This window comes from Eretmochelys imbricata, chromosome 3 (assembly GCF_965152235.1).
Source record: "Eretmochelys imbricata isolate rEreImb1 chromosome 3, rEreImb1.hap1, whole genome shotgun sequence".
NCBI lineage: Eukaryota > Metazoa > Chordata > Testudines > Cheloniidae > Eretmochelys > Eretmochelys imbricata.
Genome location: NC_135574.1, coordinates 145,583,924 through 145,605,846, shown reverse-complemented (window position 1 = coordinate 145,605,846; position 21,923 = coordinate 145,583,924). Strand labels below are relative to the sequence as shown.

Sequence of the window (21,923 nt, the reverse complement as noted above, 5' to 3'; positions counted from 1 at the left end):
ATGGCTATGAGCAGCTTTGCTAGGGAAATAGATGCAGTTCTTGATGCAGCTGAAGGGAAAAAACCTGAGGAGCTGCTGATCACATACAAGGGGGTGCTATACCCTAGTGTGTTGTGTTGCGCTGAGACCTTCCAAGCATTGGACACCATGGAAGTTAGAAAAGATGATGTGTTCCTCGCTACTTATCCTAAATGCGGTAAGTCTGGATTTTTTTGGTGCAAAATTGAAAGAAAAGTGCTTAGATGTCAAATATATGTGATCATTTTCTAAGAATGCAGAAAAGCACTGAAATTCAAATGCTACATGCAGTAGTAAATCCTCATTTGTCACAGGGAAACAGTGTGCTAGTGAAGGAGTACTTGTGGCACCTTAGAGAGACTAACCAATTTATTTGAGCATAAGCTTTCGTGAGCTACAGCTCACTTCATCGGATGCATACTGTGGAAAGTGTAGAAGATCTTTTATACACACAAAGCATGAAAAAATACCTGCCCCCACCCCGCTGTCCTGCTGGCAATAGCTTATCTAAAATGACCACTCTCCTTACAATGTGTATGATAATCAAGGTGGGCCATTTCCAGCACAAATCCAGGGTTTAACAAGAACATCTGGGGGGGGGGGGGTGTTTGGAAAAAACAAGGGGAAAATAGGTTACCTTGCATAATGACTTAGCCACTCTGTTTCTTCACTTCCGCAGGTGGGTACTGTGGTTGTAAGAATGCTTGATAGAGATCTTGTAGGTGTTTGTCTCTGTCTGAGGGGTTGGAGCAAATGCCGTTTCCGGTATAGGGTGGTGTTTATGTGACCATTGTTTATTAGCACTGTAGTGTCCAGGAAGTGGATCTCTTGTGTGGACTGGACCAGGCTGATGTTGATAGTGGGACGGAAATTGTTGAAATCATGGTGGAATTCCTCAAGGGCTTCTTTTCCATGGGTCTAGATTGTGAAGATGTCATCAATATAGCACAAGTAGAGTAGGGGCGTTAGGGGACGAGAGCTGAGGAAGCGTTGTTCTAAGTCAGCCATAAAAATGTTGGCATACTGTGGGGCCATGCGGGTATCTATAGCAGTGCCGCCGATCTGAAGGTATACATTGTCCCCAAATGTAAAATAGTTATGGGTAAGGACAAAGTCACAAAGTTCAGCCACCAGGTTAGCCGTGACATTATCGGGGATAGTGTTCTTGACGGCTTGTAGTCCATCTTTGTGTGGAATGTTGGTGTAGAGGGCTTCTACATCCATAGTGGCCAGGATGGTGTTATCAGGAAGATCACCGATGGATTGTAGTTTCCTCAGGAAGTCAGTGGTGTCTCGAAGGTAGTTGGGAGTGCTGGTAGTGTAGGGCATGAGGAGGGAGTCTACATAGCCAGAAAATCCTGCTGTCAGGGTGCCAATGCCTGAGATGATGGGGCGCCCAGGATTTCCAGGTTTATGGATCTTGGGTAGTAGATAGAATATCCCAGGTCGGGGTTCCAGGGGTGTGTCTGTGTGGATTTGATCTTGTGCTTTTTCAGGGAGTTTCTTGAGCAAATGCTGTAGTTGCTTTTGGTAACTCTCAGTGGGATCAGAGGGTAAAGTGCTAATAAACGATGGTCACATAAACACCACCCTATACCGGAAACGGCATTTGCTCCAACCCCTCAGACAGAGACAAACACCTACAAGATCTCTATCAAGCATTCTTACAACCACAGTACCCACCTGCGGAAGTGAAGAAACAGATTGATAGAGCCAGAAGAGTTCCCAGAAGTCACCTACTACAGGACAGGCCTAACAAAGAAAATAACAGAACGCCACTAGCCGTCACCTTCAGCCCCCAACTAAAACCCCTCCAACGCATTATTAAGGATCTACAACCTATCCTGAAGGATGACCCAACACTCTCACTAATCTTGGGAGACAGGCCAGTCCTTGCCTACAGACAGCCCCCCAACCTGAAGCAAATACTTCACCAGCAACCACATACCACACAACAGAACCACTAACCCAGGAACCTATCCTTGCAACAAAGCCCGTTGTCAACTGTGCCCACATATCTATTCAGGGGACACCATCACAGGGCCTAATAATATCAGCCACACTATCAGAGGCTCGTTCACCTGCGCATCCACCAATGTGATATATGCCATCATGTGCCAGCAACGCCCCTCTGCCATGTACATTGGTCAAACTGGACAGTCTCTACGTAAAAGAATAAATGGACACAAATCAGATGTCAAGAATTATAACTTTCATAAACCAGTCGGAGAACACTTCAATCTCTCTGGTCACGCGATTACAGACATGAAAGTTGCAATTCTTCAACAAAAAAACTTCAAATCCAGACTCCAGCGAGAAACTGTTGAATTGGAATTCATTTGCAAACTGGATACAATTAACTTAGGCTTGAATAGAGACTGGGAGTGGCTAAGTCATTATGCAAGGTAACCTATTTCCCCTTGTTTTTTCCTAAACCCGCCCCCCCCCCCCAGATATTCTTGTTAAACCCTGGATTTGTGCTGGAAATGGCCCACCTTGATTATCATACACATTGTAAGGAGAGTGGTCACTTTAGATAAGCTATTGGCAGCAGGAGAGTGGGGTGGGGGAAGGTATTTTTTCATGCTTTGTGTGTATAAAAGATCTTCTACACTTTCCACAGTATGCATCCGATGAAGTGAGCTGTAGCTCACGAAAGCTTACGCTCAAATAAATTGGTTAGTCTCTAAGGTGCCACAAGTACTCCTTTTCTTTTTGCGAATACAGACTAACACGGCTGTTACTCTGAAACCTGTCAGTGTGCTAGTGAGCCATGTGTTTTCCTCTTCCATAATTTCAGATGTGTGTTTAATCTAGCAGCAATAGACATGCTGCTGGCTGTAGTAACTTAAATACAAAGAATCATGCAAGATTATGGTGAGCTTAAATATACAAGTGTCAGGAAATTTTAAGCTTTTGATTCCTATAGTTGCTGTAATTCTGCCTTTTTGTGCCTACGTAGCATTATACCTTCATATATATGGTGAAGAGATGGGGGTCAGTCCACAGAATTCAGAGCCAGAACAGAATCTGAACTGCCCCGAAACTTTGTTAATAACAAACTAATGGCAGGCTTAGAGCTGTACACCGGTATAAAGAGGCACGGACCCCATCACTAGTTTAGAACAGACACAGACAAGACAGTTCAGACACAGGTCAAGAAGGATGGGATTTTCAGAAGCAATCAGCGCTAGCCTAATTCTGCTCCCGTTGAAGCAATGGGTGTAAAGATAGGTGGATGCTAAGCACTTTTGAAAATCCCACTGTAAGAGATGGTATGAATTTAAGATGGGAATAGGATTCTACAAGGAAAGACTTTGTAGGAGATATGTTTTGAAGAAGGCTTTGAAGGAAGAAAGGAGTTTACTTGATGCAGGAGAAAAAGATTTTTCTAAGCAAACTGAAAAGGAATCTGATTGGCTAATAGACGATCTCCAGTCAAATTATATAGGAAATTTAACCAGAGTATCTATAAAAAAAATTAATTATACTATTGGCCTTGCAGTATGTAGGCAGGAATGAGAAAACGCTTAAGTTAAAACTCCATTTACTAAATAAGCTATTCTTGGAGCTGCAAGTTTTTTCTGGCAGAGCCGTAGGCTGAGCAATTGCAGAGAGACAGTTCATAGGAGATCCAGGTAAAATAAATTGAGAGATTTCCACTTTATATATAGGCAGGGGTGAAAGTAACTTAAAGGACTTACCAATACTCCGGAGTCCTGATGAGGGGGTGGGGCCTTTAAATCCCCAGGCACTTTCAATCATTGTTTAAAGGCCCTGGGGCTAGGGCTGTGAGGGCAGCAGCTGGGAGTCCCAGGCCCTTTAAATCACCCCCTGAGCTCCCAGCTGCAGAGGCAACTGAGAGCCCTGGGGTTTGGGGGTGATTTAAAGGAGGCTATTTAAAGTGCCCGGGCCGCATTAACTTTTTGTGGGCCTGGCACCAAAGATATTTGAGGGCCCCTGTCATAAATATAAAGGGAAGGGTAAACACCTTTAAAATCCCTCCTGGCCAGAGGAAAAACCCTTTCACAGCTAGGATAACCTCGCTGGCACCTGACCACAATGACCAATGAAGAGACAAGATACTTTCAAAGCTGGAGGGGGGGAAAAACAAAGGGTCTGGGTCTGTCTGTGTGATGCTTTTGCTGGGGACAGAACAGGAATGGAGTCTTAGAATTTAGTAAGTAATCTAGCTAGATATGCATTAGATTATGATTTCTTTAAATGGCTGAGAAAATAAGCTGTGCTGAATGGAATGGATATTCCTGTTTTTGTGTTTTTTGTAACTTAAGGTTTTTCCTAGAGGGATTCTCTATGTTTTGAATCTAATTACCCTGTAAGGTATTTACCATCCTGATTTTACAGAGGTGATTCTTTTTTTTACTTCTATTAAAATTCTTCTTTTAAGAAACTGATTTGTTTTTATTGTTCTTAAGATCCAAGGGTTTGGGTCTGTGGTCACCTTTGCAAATTGGTGAGGATTTTTATCAAACCTTCCCCAGAAAAAAGGGGGTAAGATTTGGGGGGGGAGACGTTTCCAAACGGCTCTTTCCTAATAAATAACCTGGTTAGATGTTTGGTGGTGGCAGTGGAAGTCCAAGGGCAAAAGGTAAAATAGTTTGTACCTTGGGGAAGTTTTAACCTAAGCTGGTAAAAGTAAGCTTAGGAGGTTTTCATGCAGGTCCCCACATCTGTACCCTAGAGTTCAGAGTGGGGAAGGAACCTTAACAGCCCCCCTGGGGAAAGAAGAGGCCAGGGGCAAGAGCACAGCAGGGCATGGGGGGTGGGGGAAAGGATTGGTCCCCAGCTGGAGCAAGGCAGGGGCCAGGGCAAGATGAGCACAGTGAGGCATGGGGGGAGAATTAATCCCTGCTGACTGGAGCAAGGCAGGGGCTGGGGGCAAAAACATAGTGGGGCGGGAGCTAGGGTTGGTCCTTGGAGCAAGGGAAGGGCTGGGAGTAAACTGCAAAGGCAGCAGGGCTGGGGAGGGTGTAAATAGGATCCGCCCCACACACCCCTGCCCACATAGAGTGGGAACCTACCTTCTCCCTGGTTCTAGCCCATTCTCTTTGTCTCTCTCTGCACCAAGCTGAGGGTGGGGGTGCACTGAGAACAGGGCTGGGAATGCAGGGTCTGGGAGGGAGTTAGGGTGCGGGAGCAGGCTGGAGGTTGGAGTGCAGGGTCTGTCCAGGAGCTAGAATGAGGGAGGGGGCTCAGGAGGTTGGGGTGTGGAGCACTTACCTGGGGCAGCTCCCATTTGGTGCAAGTGGTGCAGGTGGGTATGTGGGGTGGGGGAGGGTGCAGGAGCTCCCGTTTGGTGCTCAGGGTGGGGATGTGGGGGGGTGCAGGAGATAGGGAAGAGGGCTGGGGGTGCGGGCTGGGGTCATGAGGGTGTGAGGGGGGTGCAGGAGTCAGGGCAGAGAGCTGGAGGGGGTATGCCCCCTTCCACCCCCTTCCCCAAGGCCCCGCCCCCACCTCTTCTCTGCTTCCTCATGCCAGCAAACAGCTGATCAGCAGCAGGGAGAGAGAGTGAGTGGGGGAGGGGGAACGCAGCACACTGGGGGAAGAGGCGGGGGAGGGGGGAGCTGGGCTGCCAGCGAAGCCTGCCCTGCAGCAGCAGGACAGAGCCCCGGGAGAAGGCAGCACCAAGCTTCTGCCCCCATAGGAGAGAGCGGGGAGCAGAGAAGAGCAGCCAGAGCCCCTTCCGAGCGTGGGCCCTTTAAATAGCCACTGGAGCCCCACCGCCGCTACCCCAGGGCTCCAGCAGCCAGGCTCTGGTGGAAATGAAAAGGGGCCAGGGCTCCAGCCGCTGCTGGGAGCCCCAGGCCCTTGAAATTGCTGCCTGGGGAAGCCAGGCCACCCTGGTACAGCGCACGGGCTCTTGCCGGTATGCCATACAGGGGCGTACCGGCTTACTTGCACCTCTGTATGTACGGTTCTTATTCAGCCAGAATAACACAAATCAGGAAAATCCATGGCAACATTCTCTTAATGTAGCTTAACAGTCAACTGTAAAGAAACAGGAAAGGCATCTCTCATACCTCCAGAGCTCACTGTCCTGGTTTTCATTAGCAACACCCTGTCTCTGCTTCTTGTGAAAATAAATCAGCCCTTTCCTTTTTTATGAGTCTGAGCTTAACTAGGTTCCTGATTGCCCTGGCTGTGGGAGACACTCCCAGCTGGGATAGCAAAACCCATGATGGGATTTAACCCTTATGTTCCAACTTGCTGTCCTGCTTGGCAGAATCTCCCCCTCACACACCAGTAGGTTAAAGGTGCAATAGCACCACTTTTGGGGGATACATGTGTCAGGGTTCCCTCCCCACTCTGAACTCTAGGGTACAGACGTGGGGACCCACATGAAAGACCCCCTAAGCTTATTTCTACTAGCTTAGGTTAAAAACTCCCCAGGCACAAATTCTCCCTTGTACCTTGGATTTAAGTAACGTTGCCACCACCAAGTGATTTAACAAAGAACCAGGGAAAAGGACCACTTGGAGTTCCTCTTCCCCCAGCAATCCCCCCAAGCGCTTACACCCCCTTTCCTGGGGAGGCTTGAGAATAATATCCTAACCAATTGGTTACAAAATGGTCAAAGACCCAAACCCCTAGGTCTTGGAACCATGGAAAAATCAGTCAGGTTCTTAAAAGAAGGATTTTATTACAAAAAAAAAAGAAAGAAAGAAAGGTAAAAATCATCTCTGTAAAATCAGTTTGGAAAATACTTTACAGGGTATTCAGACTCAAAACACAGAGGATCCCCCTCTGGGCAAAACCTTAAAGTTACAGAAAACAGGAATAAACCTCCCTCTTGGCACAAGGAAAATTCACAAGAAAAACAAAAGATAAAGTAATCCGCCTTGCTTGGTTTACCTATAGCAGTTGCAATATTGGTGGCTTGGATTGGGATGGGTTGGAGAAGATAGATTTCTGTCTGGCCCCTCTCAGTCCCAAGAGAGAACAACTACACAAAACAAAGAGCACAAACAAAACCTTCCCCCCTCCCAAGATTTGAAAGTATCTCCTTTCCCCATTGGTCCTGTTGGTCAGGTGCCAACCAGGCTATCTGAGCTTCTTAATCCCTTACAGGTAAGGAGGAATTCTAGGCTACCCGTAGCTGTATGGTTATGACAACATGCCATTCAATACCCTTATCGAAGCTGTTCTTAGCCCAAGACTGATGATTTTTTCAGAACACTTGGTAATATTTAGGCTGGTGTCTGTTTGGCCCAGATCCACAAAGGAATGTAGATGCACAAACTCCAGACTTAGGTACCAAAGTCCTAGCTTTAGGCACCATTCCAATTTACAAATCCCCAGTTCAGCTGCTGCCTATGCTATAGACAAACTAAATTTACTCACCACCTCAATTTTTGCTGTAAAAGTCTCCTAGACACCTATGTTTCTTCCTCTGGGCAAATACACTGATGCCTCTGGGGAGGCACCCAGATGCCTACCTCACACCTAAGCCCTTCATGATCCTCAAGCCAGAGGCAGATAGGCACTGTCCCAGCTATCTCATCTGTAGGGCCTGATCCATTAGGTGTACTCAGAGGCAGCCTAATTGCACAAAATGACTTGGGGGGGGGGAGGGGACAGATTATGTTTTTCTAAAAGATATGTTCTAGGAATTCTTTGGGGGATGTTTATGGCCTGTGTTGTACAGGAGATCAGACTAGATGATCACAATGATCCCTTCTGGTCTTGGAATCTATGAACCTTTAGCCTAGTGTTTACGATACTCACCTGGGATGTGGAAGATTCCCAGATGAATTCCTCCTCTTCCTGATGAGAAGAAGGAACTTGAACTCGGCTCTCCCAGACTCATGATAGTACCCTTGCAGGGATCGTGTGATTGTTGGACAAAGGCATTCCTCTCCCAGTAATACTCTTTTTTTGCCACAGATAGTTACTCCTGAGCACAGCCTGTGCTCTACTCTTCCCTGCCAACCCAAAAGGAAGCATACGTGTAGTAACTAAGCTGACTGGGGCAATAGAGAAAGAGCAGGTGGCAGTTTGAGGATGTTGCAGGGAAACCTTATTTTCACTTCTCTGTTCTTCAGTCTTGCGGCAAAGATCTCCTCCTCCTACATGAAGGAGATTCTGTGTAGCAACAAGATCTGAGTCACTGCACGGCAATAAAAGACCCACTGCACCAAGTCTCAGAGCCCAGGTCAATTGATTCAGGCTTACAGGACTTGGGACACGGAGCTAAAAATAGCCGTGTAGACATTTGTGCTTGGGCTGGAGTCTGGGCTCTGACACCTTCTTCCCCCACTGTGGGATTTCAAAGCCCAGGCTCCCCTGAACCCAGATGTCTACACTGCTATTTTTAGTACCACGAGCCTGACTCAGTTGACCCAGGCTGTGAGATTCAGTTGACCCAGGCTATTGGTGCCATGGGTTTTTTATTGCAGTGTAGGCATATCCTTACACTGTGTTCACAAGCTGTACATAGCAGAAGCAGCAGCCTTAAAGTGCTTACAAGGGTTGCCATTATATGCACATAGGCAATGTAAATAAAGTACAGTTGTGCGGGGGATATATAACTTAACTTGTAATTGCCAAAGCACAGGATTTCATTCTCACCCGCAATGTTGCATTAAAGAGACACGCTCAATGTAAAAATCACACTTCTGTCTGAAAATTGTGTGCCTACAACTGTTACAAGTTATATAATGGAACACCTACAAGTTATATGGAGGACTAGTATACTGACTCTTTAGAAAGTTATGCTAGATATTTAACAGGCTACAGTTCTGAAATTCCTGCTTGGATCCTTCTAACAGTCATTTTATGTTTCAGGAACTAATTGGATTGAACACATTTTAAATGACTTGACATCCGCATTTCTAAGGAAGGAGGTACCGCGAATAAAGCATTTACAATTTCTTGAATTTGGAGTTCCAGAAAAATTTCAGGTCAGCATGGACTAATTCAGGAAGTTTATTTTTAGTATCTAGTACTTTTTAAAATGTCTGTATTTTACAGTATCTCATATAAGTACAAAACACTTTACAGAGAGGGTATACACTTCCATATCAAGTAATTTGAAGTTAATTCTCTCAATTACTTTTTGTATGTGGGAACATGTTATAAAAGATTAAAACACGGGCAAACAAGTGTGATTTGAAATGAAATTGACTTTTGTGTACTAAAAGAACAGAAGTTAATTTTAACTCTAATCTGGACCTCCTACTGCTGTATTAGAATTTCCAATCCTTCGTGTCAATTTTGAGTGCAATATTTTAAAAATCTTTTGAGAAGAAAAGGTTAATGAAGTCATTAGCTGATTATTCCTGATTTCTATCCATCCTAGTTTAAGGTGTGACTTTTCCAAAGTGAAGTCAAGCCTATGCCTAAGGGCTTGGCTACACTTGCAGATGCAGAGTGCTGGGAGTTAAACCGGCCTTTGGAGACCGCAGCAGGGAAAACGCTGCCGTGCGTTTACACGATCAGCTGCAAGCGCAGTGGTGTGGCCACATTCGTAGCTGTTGCAACGCCACCGAGAGCAGTGCATTGTGGTAGCTATCCCAGTGTGTAAGTGGCTGCAGAGTGCTCTTCAAACGGAGGAGGGGGGTGGAGTGGAGTGTGACAGTTGTGTTGTGTGTATGTCGGGGGAGAGACAGTGTGTTTTGGGGGGCAGTGTGTGTCAGCATGCTGTCCTGTAAGTTCAGATGGCAGCAGACCCCCCCACCCCCCACCTCTTTCTCCCACACACATGCCTGGGCAGCAGTGGCATTCCACAGTAATGGTTTGCTTTGTGTCCCGGAGAAGATAAACATGCTGCCTGTCAGAAATGGAGCTTTGAGAGGGGATATCTGCTTGCCTGCAGCCATTACAAGCTACATACCACACAGACTATGCTGACAGCTTGTGCCACACCCTCTCAGAGAAACTGCGGAACCACCTGATCGACATCCTCTACAGCAAACAGGGAAAGATTAAGAATGAGCTCTCAAAACTGGATACTCTCATAAAAAACCAACCTTCCAGAGTTCAAAACAATGAGAAGAGTGGCCACTTGACTTCAGGGGATTATGAGATGTTTCCGGAGGCCAATCCCCGTGCAATAATGCAACACGTCTCTCAGCAAGCTTTATGCTTCTCGTGGAGGTGGATTGCCAGGAGCGCTCCAGCTGCAGAGTCCAGGCGCTCTAAGTGCCTTGCCAGTGTGGACACCCAGGGCCGTCCCTACCCATAAGCAAAGGACGCAGCTGCTTAGGGCATAAGTGTGGGGTCGGGCCTGACTGCCCTGCACTCACCGGGTGGCAGGAAGTGCAGTGATCCGACCCCAGCCCGCTCTGCTCCGCCGGTGAGGGCTGGTGGGTAGTTTCCCCCTGCCCCTCCCTGCAGAGGCCTGGGGCCCTACACAGCCCCCCCCCCGTGGGGGGTGAGGGGGGCCTGCGTAGGGCACCAAAATGGCTAGGGATGGCCCTGTGGACACCTCAGAAGTTAGGATGCCTGGGGCCGATATAATGCACTCCAACTTGCAAGTGTAGCCAAGCCCTACGTCTTTGCAAGATCAGGGGAATGTGTGACTCTAACAGTGTATATGGCTGTGTGTGTGTCTATATGTTATAATTGAAAACCATGAGTAGTAACACCTGATGGACTGTTACTTTTCTTTATGTGGTTTTATAAGTAATGGGAGTCAGAGTTAGGAGATCGCTAATGACAGCTCTGTGTCTGGCTTCAGGCGAGACATTTCATCTCTCCTCTTCAGTTGCCTCATTTGTAAAACAGAGATATTATTTATTTTTGTCACAGAGGTGCTGTGAGACTTAATTAATTACCGTTTGAAAATATTTAAGAACCTCAGTTAAGAGATCATATGGGCTGACAGCAATGGAGCAAAACCTGGGTAAAATCTGGGACAGTGTTGCAGGACTAAGGGTACGTCTATGCTGGCAGAGTTACTGTTCTGGCAGTTTCAGCGCCGCTTAGAGAGCATTGACGAGAAACTGCTGTTGTGTGTTCACACCGTCAGCTGCTTGCGTAACAGTGTGTTCACACTTGTGGCACTTGCAGTGGTATTCGGAGCGGTGCACTCTGGGCAGCTCTTCCCACAGAGCATCTCTTCTGCTACTAAGAGTTGTGGGAAGGCGGAGGGGGTCGCGGGGCATCCTGGGTCCTGTCCCAATGCCCTGTGATGCATTGCTTCGCATCCCAGCAATCCCTGTGCTTCCGTCTGCATTTGGCGCCATCTTTCGAAGGTTTGTGTACTGCGTGCCCTGCCTCTTCGATCTGCAGGAATGGATCCCGAACTGTCGACCAATATGCTGCTCGCTCTGACCAACACGTCATGAGCGGCAGTGGAGTTATTCCTTAAACTACAAAGGCAAGAGGAGTCTGACATTGACCTCGCCACACGTAATAACTATGACACGAGATTGCTTGTGGCATTCACGGAGGTGCTGACCACAGTGGAATGCTGCTTTTGGGCTCAGGAAACAAGCACTGAGCGGTGGGATCATCCTGCACGTTTCCGATGATGAGCAGTGGCTGCAGAACTTTCGGTTGAGGAAAGCCACATTCTTGGGACTGTGTGATGAACTCACACCAGCCCTGTGGTGCAAGGATACAAGAATGAGCGCTGCCCTGCTGTTGGAGAAGCGCATGGCGAGTGTACTGTGTAAGTCGGCTATTCCAGACTGCTACCAATTGGTCACTAACCAGTTCGGAGTGGGAAAGTCAACAGTTGGACTCAGGTTGACAGAAGTGTGCAGGGCCATTAACCACATCCTGCTCCAAAAGACTGTGACTCTGGGCAACATGCATAACATTGTGGATGGCTTTGCACAAATGGACTTCCCTAACTGCGGAGGGGTGACAGATGGCACGCATATTCCAATTCTGACACAAGACCAACTAGCCACTGAGTACATTTATCGGAAGGGGTATTTCTCTATGGTTCTTCAGGTGCTTGTGGATCACCGTGGGTGTTTCACGGACGTTAACGCAGGCTGATCCGGAAAGGTGCATGACATATACACCTTTCGGAACACTGGCCTATTCAGGAAGCTGCAAGCAGGGACTTTATCCCCAGACCAGAAGATCACCGTAGGGGAAGTCAAAATGCCCACTGTGATCCTGGGAGACCCCGCCTACCCCTTAATGCTGTGGCCTATGAAGCCATACATGGGACACCTGGACACCAGCAAGGAGCGGTTCGACAACAGGCTGAGCAAGTGCAGAATGACTGTTAAGTATGCTTTTGGCCATTTAAAGGCCCGCTGGCACTGCCTCTATGGGAGGCTGTACCTGGCCGATGACAATATTCCTATACTTATAGCTGCGTGCTGTACGCACTATAGTATTTGTGAAGGGAAGGGTGAAAGCTTGACACAGGGCTGGACCACTAAGGCTCAGTGCCTGGAGGCTGAATTTGAACAGTCAGAGACCAGGGCTATTAGAGGGGCGCAGCATGGGTCCATAGGATCAGGGATGCCTTGAGGGAGCAATTTGAAGCTGAAAGCCACTAAGATTTGTTGCTATGCTCAGGAGTGCAGTTCTTGCAATGCCAGGAGGTGATTGTGATTGGTGCAGACGATGCACTATGAAGGTGTAAGGATACTGCCTGTTCCTTTGTGGGGCTCTCTTTGCTTTCAATTAATGGAATAAAGATTGCTTTCACACCAAAACAATTATCTTATTAAAAAACAACCGGAGGAGAGAGACAAACAAAAAAACACATCAGCACTGTGGGGGCTGGGGGAAGGGAGGGTCCCAGGATTGTTAAAGATTTGGGTATGTCCAGGTATCATATCCAACCTTCTCCTTTGGAGTACAGTGCAGCGGGTACTGTACTTCAGTAGGGCTAAACTGCAGAGGGACGAGTGTTGAGTGCAGTGGGTACTGGGAGTCCGGAGGGCTGGACTGTGGCGGGGCAGGAGTGGAATGCAGCGGGTACAGACTAGAGCCAGGAGGTTGATAAGAGTGTGTTGGCGGTGTCTGGGCCGGGGGGGGTGCATGGGAAAGAGTTTTGTGACAGTGGCTGCAGGGGAGGGTGAGCGAGGAGCTGCTCAGTTTCCAGTGCTAGTAGTGCCTAGACTGTGTCCGCTTGGTGCTCCATAACGTTTAATAGCCACTCCGTAGCTTCGTTCTGGAGCTCCATGTTCTCCTTTCAGTCCCTTTTCTCAGTGTCCCTCCACTCCTTCAATTCTTGTGTTTCGGCTGCAGAATGCATCATGACCTCATGCAGAAAGTCCTCTTTAGTTCTTCAGGGCTGCTTTCTAATTCTGTGCAGCCTTTTAGCCGGTGATAACAAACAGGGAGGCTGGGCTCCAAAGGTCATATCTGTGAAGCCAAAATGCAACATTTTACAGAAGCAACACACAGACCACTGATTTAAAACCCAGCCACAGTTCACATACCTGTCACTAACTGGCTGACCCCAGGCAAGCACACATGAGCCACGACCCCCAAAATGGTGAGTAACTGTAGGGGCAGGGGAAATCAGTGTTCCAGAACTGTACTGTACACTGGGCATGTGGCTCTTGGGGAGAACCAGCACTGTATGGGTGGAGGCCTTATAATCATTACTATCCCCACATTTTCCACAGGCTGTGTTCGTTATGGAAGATATCTCGCTGCTGAGGGTTAGAAGGGAATCAAGGGAGGGTCTTCTCCAAGACTGCGGCTTCCGCCCTGGCCCTTATGTGGCTCGCCTGTGTGTGGCAATGATCCATCCCCCCCGACCCTAGTGACAGCAGAGTGGCGCGGGAAAGTTATCCTTAATGGGGCAAGAAATCAAGCAGCTCTGCCAAAGAACCTGTGGCAGCGGATTGCCCAGTATCTCCATGAGATCTCTGAGGCAGATTCCCGTGAAGTGAGGGAGTCAATCAACACCCTGTTCCGCTGCTCAGACTAGGCATTTGGTGGTATGCACATCATACAGATGCAAACCTACTTTCTGCAACCCTTCTGCCCCCAACAACTCACTTCAGCAATTCCCAAAATCAAATCCACTTACAGGGACCTCCTCTCCTGTTTGCACTTTGCCAAGATCCGACAGCTGTGACTGGCTAACCTCCTGTCGGGTAGAGAAGAGCTCCAGGCTGCATGCATCTCTGACCTCCGAGTTGTCCTCTGCCTCTGGGTCTCCCTCCCCCTCCACAGCACCTGCACTTTGACCCTGTGTTCCACAGCTCCTGCACTTTGTGCAGGCGTTCCACAGCTCCTGCACTTTGACCCTGCATTGTAGTGTGTCCCGGTCATGGCCCCTTTCTGTCATGCATCGTGAGATCTGTCCGTAGGTATCATAATTTCTACAGCTGGAGCGCAGCTGGCACTGGACAGCCTCCTCGCCCCAAATGCCGATGAGGTCCAGCAGCTCGACATTGCTCCAAGCAAGAGATCACCTGGTGCGTGGAGCTGCATGGTCACTTGGAGAGATGCGCTGAGACCACTGCCGGCGTCACCGAGCAAACAGGAAGGGGACTTTCAGAATTCCCAAGGAATTTACGGGGTGGGGATGACGCTTGGTCACCTGAGGGCAGGGCAGTCAAGTTCAAACCGAAGACCAGAGAGGTGAGGACAGGCATTGTGGGACACCTCCCGGAGGCCAGTCGCAGCACTGTAATTGACCAGGAGGTCTACACTGGCACTGCGGCGCTGTAGCCCCGGTGCAGAAAGCTCTACACCTCTTGTCAGGGTGGTTTTTTTACAGCGCTGCAACTGCACAGTTTCTGCGCACCCAGTGGCGTGGCCGTGCGTGCACCTCGGGAGTTACAGCGCAGAAAGCTGCTTTACTCCGCAGAAACTTGCCAGTGTAGACAAGGCCTAAGGGAAAATCCCTAAACAGGAGAAACTGGTGTACAGCAGGAAAAGCAGTGGCTATTACAAGATACAAGGGAGTAGCCAATATAGCCTGTTGTTCTCCAGTTTAGTACATGAGAAAATTCACTGCTCATGCTTATCTCTTCCATGATCTACCCTGGAACTCTGCTCTACAGTGCACAGGAGGGTGTGGAGTCCCTCTGTGTTTACGTGTGTGTTTTCTGCAGCGGCAGCCACCGGTGCATGTTCTTTTTCTGTTGCTTTGGGCCTAAATATTGCCACATAAAATGGCACAAAAGCTCACCTTTATAATTATAATGAATTAAGAGCAAGAACAATGCAAACAGCTTTCTTTTTTTAACTATCTGGCCTACGTATGCTACCTGCCTTGTGACGATTTTGAAATCTGCTAAAAATGATAGAGTTTTGCAGAAACTAGGCTTTAATAACAATGCCATCTAGATGACATTATGAAGGACGAGAAGAACCAAGAAGAGAGACTACAATTTAACAATTACCAATAAAAATTCTTTCCATGCAAAATAGATGTTTAGATCAAATTTACACTGTGACAGACTGGATCACAGAAATCCCTTTGGGACTGCCAACTGATGTGCTGACACTACCCAAGAGCCTGGTTCCCATGGCAGCTTAGGACTTGAGTGTCCTGCCTGGTTTGAGCCAGACATGCTAGCTTGCTACAAACCCAGACCCAGGTCTGAACCATGTCCCCTAAACGCTGCAGGCATAACTGAAAACAGCTTAAGAAGTGTTCCTGTCTCTAACACTCAGATGCCCAGATCCTAATGGGGTCCAAACACCAAATAAATCCGTTTTACCCCGTATAAAGCTGATACAGGGTAAACTCATAAATTGTTTGCCCTCTATAACACTGATAGAGAGATATGCACAGCTGTTTGCCCCCACAGGTATTAATACATACTCTGGGGGAATTAATAAGTAAAAAGTGATTTTATTAAATACAAAAAGTAGGATTTAAGTGGTTCCAAGTAATAACAGACAGAACAAAGTAAATGACCAAACAAAATAAAATAAAACACGCAAGCCTGTGCCTAATACAGTAAGAAAGTGATTACAGATGAAATCTCACTCTCAGAGATGTTCCAGTAAGCTTCTTTTACAGACTAGTCTCTTTCTCACCCCTGCTATCGTTACCTTCCTTTGCTCCAGTTTCTTTCAGGTATTCTTTAGGGGTGGAGAGGCTATCTCCTGAGCCAGCCAGCTTACAGGTGGAGCCATTGTTCACATGCTACCTTCAACGTCCTCAGGTAGACTTCTTATGTGGATTGAAGTCTTCCAAGAACCATTGTCTGTTAAGTGTTTCTTGACTGGGCACTTAACTTGCAAATTCCTTTCTAAAGAAGCTGACCAAATGCCTTACTAAGGCGACTTACAATCTAACAAGTACACAGCCAACATTCATAACTTCGAGTACAAAAATGATACATGCATACAAATAGGATGAATATATTCAGTAGATCATAAACTTTGCAGAGATATGTTACATGGCCTATCTAGCATAAAACATATTCTAGTTATGTCATATTTACTTTCATAAGCATATTTCCATAAAACATTATGGGGTGCAATACACATATTATAAATTGTCAACATATTCGAGGTAGATATGTTGTGATTCTTTTTTTTTCATATATACTTTTTGTTTTGATTTAGAAAATAAAAAGTTTACCTTCGCCACGTCTTTTTACCACACATCTCCATTGTGATATTATTCCCAAGGCTCTTTTGGGGAGTAACGCAAAGGTAAGTGAGCATTTTAATATTTGATATTATTCACTTTCCAAGCAACTCCCAGTTTTCCTCTGGCAAAAGTTCTCTACAGGATTGCCTGGAAAACAGGAATTCAGTTTCACAAAAAAATTCAAGCTTACAGCATTTGGTTTTGTTCGGCATTGGGATGTAACCAAGAATGGTGGAATTTTTTTTGTGAAAAAACAGATTGAGGAGAGCAAAGACTTGAACCTGGGTCTCTGATGTTCCAGGTTAATGCCGTAACTGTTGGGACTTTGGCTATTCTGGGATGTGTGTGTATATGCGTCTCTCTCCCTCATTTAACCAGAAATGAATAAATTTCTGGGAAAACTTTTGGCTAGTCAGCATTTTCTGGTGAAAAAACATTTCCCTGAAAAATTCCTGACCAACTCTAGTTCTCTACTTGGCTTTTTCAGATCCCACAATCTGACATCTTTCACTATAAAGGTGGAATTCAGTTTTTACTGGTTGTTGTTTGTAATTCACACAAAGGTCAAATCTTAGATCCCAGCCCTGCAAGGTGAGCTGTATAGGATAGCCCTTATTGCTCCATGGAACCCCCATGAAGTCATAGGGGCTCCAAGCAGGTGTAAGGTCTCTCCACACAAATCAATTTGCAGGATTGGGGCCTCACTTTCCAAATTTCAGTTCCTGTAGGAGCTGATACGTTTTTAATGCAGGACCCTTGAGATCAAAGGTTACCTTAAAATACCAAAGACTCATGTGCCTTTGCTGTTTTAACAGCTACTGGTGTTATTTCGAAATCCAAAAGATGTAGCTGTATCCTATTACCACTTCTACAACAAAAATCCTATGCTTCCAAATGTCAGCTCCTGGGATGAGTTTTTTCAGAAGTTCATGAGTGGAGAAGGTACAGTTATTAGATCTTTGCTATGTTTCTCAGTGGCGTTTATAAACACTCCAGTACAGTGTTCTCAACTCTTCTTTGGTCTGCAGTCCAAAAAGGGAATCTGTGATCATCATGTTAAAATTAATCCCAAATGGATTCAAACTAATGATCTGGGTTGGAGAAGGCAGGGGAGCTGGTGCTAAGGAGTCAAAGGTGCTTCACTCTTCTTCAACCCTGAGCAATGCTCAGGACTTGGAGCATTGCTGTGGAGATATTCAAATGGTCAGGATGGTGCAGTATACAGGGATTCCACTTCATCCCCAGCACACAAAGGGTAAACTCCAGCTTTCCTTTTCTTTCTGGCAGGCATTATCCTTCTTCTGATTTCACATCCTAACAACTAGATTTATGAGTGAGTTTCTCCCCCTTTGTTCTCAGCTACTTTTTTCTCTTGCTTTCATTTGCATCTCAGAGCAGGGGTACACATTTTAGAGCAATTCAAAATAAAGGTTTGGGGTAAAATTTTTAAAAATGCCATAGTGACTTAGGAGCCTAACTCTCATTGACTTTCAGTGAGACTTAATCACCTAAAGGCCATATTTTTAAAGGCATATAAGTGCCTAAAGATGCAGATAGATGCCTAGTGAGATTTCAAAAAGCACCTAGGTACCTAATTCCCACAGTCTTCAAGCACTTTTGAAAATTCCACCAGGCATCTATCTGCCCATTATATCGAAATCACTTTTGAAAATGGGATTCAGGTTTTCTAAATCTCTTAGGCACTTTTGAAAATTTGGCCCTTTATTTATAATTGAGCAGAGGTTTGACCTACAACTGAAATAGATAAACCCCTTTCTATAGACTGAAGAACTCCGTATTAGTCTCACTATCATCTGTTGACAAAGAGCACTATTATGCTGGAAAGAACAGTATTCCAAAGAGCGTTCATGCTGTCAAAGCAATGGGAGCAGACATGAGTTGCAGATTTCCTATCATGTCAAGGAGCTTCATAGCAATCGGGCTCAAACAGACTCAAGGAAAACGACAGTGAGAGCAACCCTGCATTTCAAGTGAAGTTCTCTTGTAAAGGGGAAAAAGAGACTGTAAAAATGGCATAGTGGATTTTGTACACATCTCTTTATTACTTCCAGATCAGAAGGGCTAGGCTTACAAATAAACAATGTTTTATGTAACTGCCAGCTCCTCAAATTCCATCTGGGATTTGTGAATCGAGTTGGGCTCTTTCCTTCTTCAACACCGCTGCCAGTGATAAGGACTGTGCAGGCCAAACTGCACTCTTAGTAACATCTGTACAACCCCACTGGCCTGTCATGCCAATTTAGCAAGCTATTTTGATGATGATGTTGCGCAAAATGGAATAGATTCCAGCTTGTACTCTCCTAACTGTCCTGATTTGGCAGAGTTTAATGCTTTTCACTCCTTTTAAGATGCATTTTATTTCCTAAAGTAAGCAGAGAGGGCACTGTATATACTTAGGAAAACAGACCTGTTTAGTAAGAAGGTGCCTTGTTTTACATACTCATTTTGCAGAGAACAGCACTTTAACAAAATATCAAGCCAAACCCTCTGTCATACTAGCTACTCTGACACTGAGGTGCATTTCAGGGATTTTGAGAAGTTGCTGACAGTATAATACAGTGTCTATGTACGATATAAGCAAAGTCTCTTTATTTGACCCCTTTTTTTGTGCAGTTCTGTCAGGAAAGAGACCAGAGTTCAGCTGGATCTGTCCGGCTGAGAAATCCCCTGATGTAGGAGAGCTTTCCATGGATGAAAAGCTGGCATTCTTGATTCTTGTACTATTCTGCCGCTATAACTGGCACAGGGGTGGTGTCAAGAGACTAATCTTAATTGGTGAATTAAGTCCCTTGGGGACTTTGCCACTTACCATAGGTTAGAGTAGCCTGTAGGCTGCTTGAAGTTACCGTGGAGCCAGGTCTGAGCTGGGCAGAGAATCAGGGAACCGTAACCATAAACTGCCTTACAGCCCCTGAAGCAAATGGAGGAAATTTAATATAGCAAAGAGTCTGTGCCATATTCTAGTAAACAATTATTGGAAAATAAAGTATACTGGTAGAAACTAATTGTTTATATTTTGTAAGGGCCTATCCCTGCAAGCACTTAGGCATGTGAGTAAAATTTACTCACATTAATAATCCCACTAAAGCAAAGAAAATTATTCGTATGGTGAGTGTTTGCAGGACCTTAAATCTGTGTTGTTGGGGTTATTTTTTTTTAACTTCGCCATTTCATAAGTGCAATGTTAGCCTGGTTATGTGATAGATTGAATATACACACATGGCTGCGTTACTGATTACTGCAAAATGTATCCAAGAATTAATTTGTTGTAAACAGATTTTTTTTAAAACTTGTCATGTAGAAACGGTATAGCTTGATTATGTAAAAACAGTTGGAAGAAGAAAGTAAAAAGTCGAGTCTGGAGTGAATGACTTCCAAAATAACATCTGTCCCCTCCTCCCCCCAAAGAAAAAGGAAAAGGAAAAAAAAAGAACTAAGAACAGAGTACTGAAGGATTAGACGATCTAAGCTCTCCAGGACTCTATGTTGAAGTTAACCTGTACATTTCATCTTGGGGCAATTTAAATATACTTTAAATTATCTTCTGTTTTTGACCTGTTTGCCTTAACTTCATTTTAGTCTGCTGGAACTCATATTTTGACCATATTCTTGCCTGGAACAAACACATGGATAAAGAGAATATCATGATCATCACCTATGAAGAAATGAAAGAGGTAAATATGTGTAGAAAGTTAAAAATGGAAAAGACTTATTAGGTCTTGTACTCAGTTCTGATACAGAATTGCTCCCTTCAGTATATTCTCAAGCATCTTGTCCCATCCAGTTTTCATTTTGTCCCAGGCAAAACCTTATTGTGCAGAGAAAAGGTATATGATGTTGAGGCCTGTTTTCCCACTGGCTACTAGCCCTTCTATCTTTAGCCCAGCTCCCTCCTCAAGCACGAAAGCCTTGATCCTGCAACATTAAGCACGTGCATGAGAGTGGTCCCATTGACTTCAGTGAGACTGTTCACATGCTTAAAGTTAAGCATGTCCATGTTAGCAGTTTGAGGATCTTAAACTGTAAATTCTCTGGGTTAGGTAATGCCAATGCTTATATAGAACAATACTAATTGATGTGGCTAGATAAATGTTATCAGTAGTAATTAATACTAAAATAAAGAGATCCATGCAGAAGATTGAGAGCATTCACTTAACACATTGCCATTTGGGAAGGGAGGCACATTCCAAAATCTTATCAAAAGTAACCACCATTCCTGCAACCTCCTGCTGCTGAACTGAATATATTTCTCGAATGTTCTGCCCTTTGTAAGGATGAGAATATTATCAACTACATTCATTTGACAAGATAGAGGGAAAATGTCTGGCATGTTTGCTTTAACTTATACATAACTCTATCGCATTTTTGTTTTTCAGAACTTACCTCAAGGAGTGAAACAAATAGCTGAATTTTTGGGGTTCTCTCTGCCTGAGGAGAAGATTCAGTCTATTGCAGAGAATGCCACCTTTGAATCAATGAGCAATATATCCCAAGAAAAATATGGAAAATATGGTTCCATCCTGTTCAGAAAAGGTACATTTATACAGAGCGATGATAGTCCTAGAGTTTAGAACAGGTATCCAAATTGGTCATGGGAGCTAATTAACATTTAAAAGGCTTGATAAGATGCATGACTGTTGTGACCATTTCAGGAGCTCCCAAATGCAGAATTAATGCATTTAATTCATAGCTGATAATGAATTTTCTTCTCCTGAAAATGGACATCCCTAGCTAGATGATCACTCAGGCACTGAATGCTGTTCTTTCAAAACATGAGCTCTGTGGAAAATACCTTGGTTGTAAAAGGTGCATACATATATACCTGTAAAATTTAGTGCAAAGGGTTTTCTTTAACCTAAAATTTTAAGAACACCATCCACATTGAAGCCTCATATTGATTTGAAATGTGGCAATAAGTTCAGTCATTCCAACTGTTTGTGTCAGCATTTCATTGTTATCTACCGCTACCTGACAGGTGATCTTATACTTCCAGGAATATTTATGAGTTTATTTCATTGTTCTTTTGCAGGTGCTGTTGGAGATTGGAAGAATCTGTTCACTGAAGCTCAAAGCCAAGAAATGGATGCCAAATTTGAAGAATGTTTAGCAGGAACGAAACTGGGAGCCAGGCTAAAATATGATAAATACTGCAAATATTAAATCCTTGAATATCAGAATGACATTAGCATTTACTCAGAAACATCATCTATTTTACTACCTTTTGTTTGAGAACGTAGAGATTAAAATAATTAGCCTTTCACGCAAGAATTTTCACACAAAAAACAACCAAACCCAAGACACAGTAAATAAGGCTAGTGGTCCAAATACTGCCCATCTGTGACTTATTTAGGCTTAGAATCTCCTGTGCATAGTGGCACAT

The 21,923-nt window shown here is 45.1% G+C and overlaps 1 protein-coding gene across 1 annotated transcript; it reads left to right on the top strand.

Annotated features, from left to right (window-relative positions):
* Nucleotides 1-21,703, top strand: LOC144262215 (sulfotransferase 6B1-like). The gene is made up of 7 exons (XM_077811889.1): nt 1-196; nt 8,824-8,939; nt 16,495-16,584; nt 17,338-17,464; nt 20,123-20,217; nt 20,920-21,076; nt 21,573-21,703. Exons 1-7 carry the CDS (start codon nt 1-3, stop codon nt 21,701-21,703), a joined length of 912 nt encoding a protein of 303 aa, XP_077668015.1.
* Nucleotides 21,704-21,923: the final 220 nt, after the last annotated feature.